Here is a 5,466-nt window from a genome sequence, read left to right as displayed (position 1 = left end):
GTTCTTCAAAAACAGATTGCAAAACATTGATCTTCTACATTTATTTTTAAATTTTCAGGATGTGTATTTCCATTGAACTTTTTTGTCAGTTCCATAAATCTTAATCATATTTGGATCCCCTCCCTATCTTCACACCCCACAGGCCTCCCACTGGTTTCCATGCCTTCTGTCATATATGTTAAAACCTGTGGAGTCAACTTGGTGTTGCAACCTATCCCTCTGTGTGAGTTCCTCCACTAGAGCCTGGTCTGCCTATCTAGGATCACTTCCTTAAAGAAAACTAAGTCTCCCTCACCTAGCAGTGATAAGCTGCCAGGAGTTCGTTGCTAAGGTCTGGTTTCTTACTCGTGACCCCAGTTCTATGCTAGGTTTTCATCTGCTTTGAGTTTACATGGGTCTTGTGCATGATGTGGCTATTGATGTAAGTTCATATGAACAGATTTCCGGAAGCCTGGAAAACTCTGTTTCCTTATGGTCAATCACCACCCTTGACTTTTATGATCTTTCCACCCCTTTTGGCTGTTGGGTCCCTGAGCCATGTGTGCGTGTGGTTTAATGTAGGGACATGCACTCTGAAGTCTCCTATTTTCCACGCTTTGGCAGCTTTTGTCATCTGTGTTATTAACACTTGCATGAGGCGGCTTCACTCGTGAGAGTTGTCAGATGCAATATTTTTTCTCTCTACCCCTGGTCCAGTATATTCTGTAAGCATTAGGGTTTCGTGGTTCCATTGTAAATGTGCCACTTAGGCCTGAGTATCTCCCAAACAATGGTTAAAGATCTTTACTATATTGTTACTATTACAGGCCATTTGTTTTTCTTCTTTTTGGAGATGTATGTATTTGTTTAGTTTGTGGATTTGAAATTTTCATCTTTTGACACTTAATTTTGCAAATCCTGTGTATTCTAGATGTTGACATAGTATATAATAATATGTCTCATTCTTCCTGCAGTTTATGTTCTTGGGCACATTTTTTATTTCTACATTTTTTTCAGTTGTTCAGGTTGTTTCCTGAGTGATTTGGTGTATAATAAGAACATCCTTGCTTATGCCTACATCCTGAAGTTTTCCTCTGTCAATTTCAGAACATGATGCTTTATATATTAAAGCATTTTATGCATTTCAAATAGAGTTTTGCAGAGGTTGGAGGTTTGGATCTAATTTAATTCCTTTTTCCTTTACATACTCTGTTTTGATAACACCATTTATTAAAGAGGTTCCCTTTATTTCCAGTGCCTGTTTTTTTACCAGTTTGTAAAAAGTACGCTGGCTATAGATGTGTTAGTTTATTTTTGTGTTTTCTATGCTTTTCCATCAATTTACATTGTTTGATATTTATATATTACCATGCTATCTTTATCTGTATGATAATGAAAATTTAAGTCAGATATTAGGATACTGCTCCCCCAACCCCGTTCCTCTGTTTTTTTTTTTTAATCTGTTGACTTGGATCCTTGTGGTGAGTAGTGTTCCACAATGAGTGTTTTGGGGTGCTTTCATAATTCTTTCTACAATGTCATTTGGGTTTTCATGAGTACTAATTGAGTTTGGTGACCATCCTTAGTAATATTTGCAAAGGATCAGTTTTGCTCAAGAATGAGCATGACTATCCATTACATTGTTTGGTCGCATGTGCGGTTTCTTTCTTTAGGGCCTTACATTTCTTGCTGTGAAATGTTTAACTTCTTTCCTTAGGTTTAATGTGAGGCAATTTGCTATATTTTGATGTGAATATAAATGGCATACTTACTGAATTTTTCTTGGAAAGCTTCCTTTTGGAGTATGAAAAGGTTGGTTTTTTTATGTGCAGCGTAGGTCTGGGTGCATTGGTGTTTCAGAGTGCATTTACCATTCTGTGCAGGTGTTGATTGAGAGGAGACTTATTGCATTTGTTTTCCCTTATGGTTAAATAATTTTCTTTTTGAGACAGAATCCAACCAAAATTCTACCTCTCCATTTGCCTAGATTTTATGGACAGAGTACTCCAGGTTCTTCTCTGCATACTAGCAAAGGTGTCCAGAATCCTGACACAAGGATGAGACTTTTTTTCCATGAGGGCTGGGCCTCAAAACTCAGGTTCTCATGCATACACACCAAGTAGTTTTCCCACCATACCATATCTCCATGATCTAAAAGCTTCTATTGGGGTCCTATTTAGAATATCCTCTCCCCTGTCAATAATATCTGTTCTCTTCCCTTCTTCCTTCTCTATCAGATTCAAAGTATCAGTCTTATGCAAGGTCTCTGATCCATTTGAAATTGAATTTGTCCAGGAGGAGAGATTGGAATGTAGTTTCTTTTCTCTATATGTAGCTGTCAAGCTATCCATCACAATCTGTTGAAGATGCTGTCTTTTTTCCAATGTATATTTTTTGGCTTCTTTTTCAGAAATAAAGTGACTTTAAAAATGTGGACTTGAATCTGGATCCTCAATTCTGTTCCATTGATTGGTGTGTCAGCTTTCATTACCCCAGTGCCATTCTATCTTTCTTTCTCTAGCTATGTAGTATAAGTTGAAATCAGGGATGATGATACCTCCAAGTATTTTATTATTGTTCATAACTTTTCAGCTGTCCTGGGTTTTCTGTGTTTTCATTCACAATTTGAGGATATTTTTTTCAATTTCTCTGAAGAATTGTGTTGGATTTTTTTATACTGATTGCTTTGACTCTGTAGATTGCTTTTGGTAGGATGACTATTTTCATAATACTGATCCTACTGGTTAATGTCCATGGGAGTTGTTTCTGGATTCTAGCATCTTCCTCAGTTACTTTCTTAAGTATCTTAAAGATTTAATTTTAGAAATCTGTGTTTTATTTCTTTGATTAGATTTATTTTGAATAATTGAGAAATGGATCCCGTGAAAAGAAAAAAACTTTCACAAAGCAGAGGGCAATATCATGTCCTGGAGTAAAGAGACAGGCTTTAGCATGGAAGAGTACCTACCACCTATGCTTTTGACAGTGTATTAGTGTCTGGAATACAAGGAACAAAAAATCAAACACATCAAGAAAACAACCAAATTAAAAATGAATTATAGATCTGACCAGTGTTCTCAAAAAGTGAAATAAAAGTGGCTGGGGAATATTTTTAAATTCATCCACAATCCTTAGCTGTTAGGGAAATGCTAATTAAAATTATTTGAGGGTTTATGAACCATACTCTGAATAGCTAGGATACAAAGAACTGATGACAGAGACATGGAGAATATCAGAGTGAGCCCTCCTCAGTTCTTCTGCAGTGTGAGAGCTGCTGAAGCCAGGTAGTATGTAGCGGGGGAGTCCCTGACAGGCCAAGGTACCCTGACCATTGTGTAAATCTATAAAATGATGCCTGTCTTGTAGTTGGGATGAAAAAAAAAAGTCTGACCCTTTGTCCAGGAGCTATTGGGGATTCATCGATGCACTGAAGAGTCAGTTTTCTTCAAGTGTGTGTGCCCACCTAGGTTAACTATTCTTTCACAACCAAAAGTATGTCAGGATAAATATGACTTGATGGGTTTAAACTGACAGAAAAATAAAGAGAGGCAGCATTGTATGCATGGACAGGGAAAGGCCCTGGATCTGGGATGCGTTATGGGATGAGGAGGTGAATGTGATCAGAATACGTTGCACAAAATTCTGAAAAATGCTAAGAAAAATGGTGGAAAATATTTAAATATTTATCCCACACACTTATACCTCTTTCGATGCTCACGTGTAATTCATAAGTGACAAGTAAATATTGATAAGTGAGTTCAGTATTTGTCATTGCACATAGTTGCCTTTGTTTATTAGTTTGTTTTCCCAATATAGTTTTAAAAGACTGAAAAATACCTGTGTGGTATTTCAATTGTGAATCCATCTAAATTTGGGCCATTGGGAGACATTAAAATAGTGCTTCATTTTTGTTCTTAATGATGTGAAGTAATTCCTTAGTCCATTAAAAAAAAAAAACCTTTCTACCTCTGTTTTTATTAGTTTCTGTTTTTTATCTTTTTTGGTTAATTTTACTTGTGATTTGTCAGTTATTTAAGTGGATTATTTGATTGGTTATATGTTTTCTTTTTTATTTTCTGTTTGCTCATTTCTGGTTTACTTGTTATTTCTTCTCATCCAGTGAATGGTTTTGCTTCTTCTTGATGAAGCAGAAATTCAAGTTGCATTACTCAGAATTTTATTGGTTTTTTCTCTGATAGTTTTCTGTGTTCATTTTTACACATAAAGCTGCTTCTTCCAAGGGCCTTAGCTGGATCACAGAGTTTTTGAGAAGATGTAGTATCATGTTCATTTTATACTTGAAATTTGTAAATTCTCTCCTTGATTGTGGTAGTTGCCCAGTACGTAGTCAAACAATACGTAGATTGTTTTTTCCTGCTTATTTATATATCTTCCACTGTATATTAAATAGTACTAACAATTTTATAGTTATTTTTAATTAATGCTTGCTTTGTAACATACGTTGGGATCATTTGTTTAAAAAAATTCTAGATGGAGTGGCTGGTGAGATGGCTGAGCAGTTAAGTGCACCACAAATTCTGAAGTGCCACCTTGGTTAACTTGATTTTTTTTTATTTTTTCATTTGGGCACATCTTCAAAACTTTTCAATCTTCATTAATTTTAAGGCATAAAATATTTCTCGGTATCAAATTTAGTATATAGTGTCACATTCAGTGCTTTAAATGTATTATTTCAGATCTTTCTGTCATTTGTGTTTCTTCCAAGAGATACAGTATTATTCCAATATTTCTACATTTGTAATGAGTTGGTATTTTTCCCATACAAGTTTCAGCATTGATTTTTGCTTTCTATTTTTAACATTTTTGATATGGTTTTAAATGGAGAGTTCTGCATATCTATTTGAGCTTCCTAACTCTCTCTTCTGATTGTATATCAATTTCATATTCTTGTTTTTCTGAAAGTTTCTGCTATAATTTTGTTGAATAATTTCTCTGACTCTCTTTTTACCTGAGTGCCAATGTTGTTGTTTATTGTCACTTAAATATTTCTCAGGGTTTTGGGAAATTTTATTCATGATTATTACCTTTTCACTATTTATCTCTGGGTGTATTATTGTCTCAGCCTTATTCTCCATGAGTCAATTATTCTTTCTACTTTAATTTATGCAGCAATTTCAACTCCTAGAAGATATCAGAAAATTCATACAGAAGAGAAACCCTACAAATGTGAAGAATGTGAAAAGTCCTTTAGTCAAGTATCAAATCTTAGAGCACATCAAAGAATTCATCCTGGAGGAAGAAAACCATACAGATGTAAAGAATGCGAAAAGTCATTTTCTACAAACTCAAACCTTAGGAGTCATTGCAGAATCCATACTGGAGAAAAACCCTACAGATGTGAAGAATGTGGAAAGTCCTTTAGTCGAGTATCAAATCTTAGAGCACATCAAAGAATTCATACTGGAGAGAAGCCCTACAGATGTGAAGAATGTGACAAATTGTTTCCTATGAGCTCAAAACTTAGGA

At 35.1% G+C, this 5,466-nt stretch overlaps 1 protein-coding gene across 1 annotated transcript in view; it reads left to right on the top strand.

Annotated features, from left to right (window-relative positions):
• Positions 1–5,466, top strand: part of LOC103745506 (zinc finger protein 160) — an 87,514-nt gene that overhangs the window by 79,473 nt on the left and 2,575 nt on the right. Inside the window, 1 exon segment of the mRNA XM_008847429.3 lies at positions 5,129–5,454. Within this exon segment, the coding sequence (XP_008845651.2) occupies positions 5,129–5,454 (326 nt within the window).

This window comes from Nannospalax galili, unplaced genomic scaffold (assembly GCF_000622305.1).
Source record: "Nannospalax galili isolate Female #2095 unplaced genomic scaffold, S.galili_v1.0 scaffold4, whole genome shotgun sequence".
Lineage (NCBI taxonomy): Eukaryota > Metazoa > Chordata > Mammalia > Rodentia > Spalacidae > Nannospalax > Nannospalax galili.
This window is presented reverse-complemented; position numbering and strand designations above follow the sequence as displayed.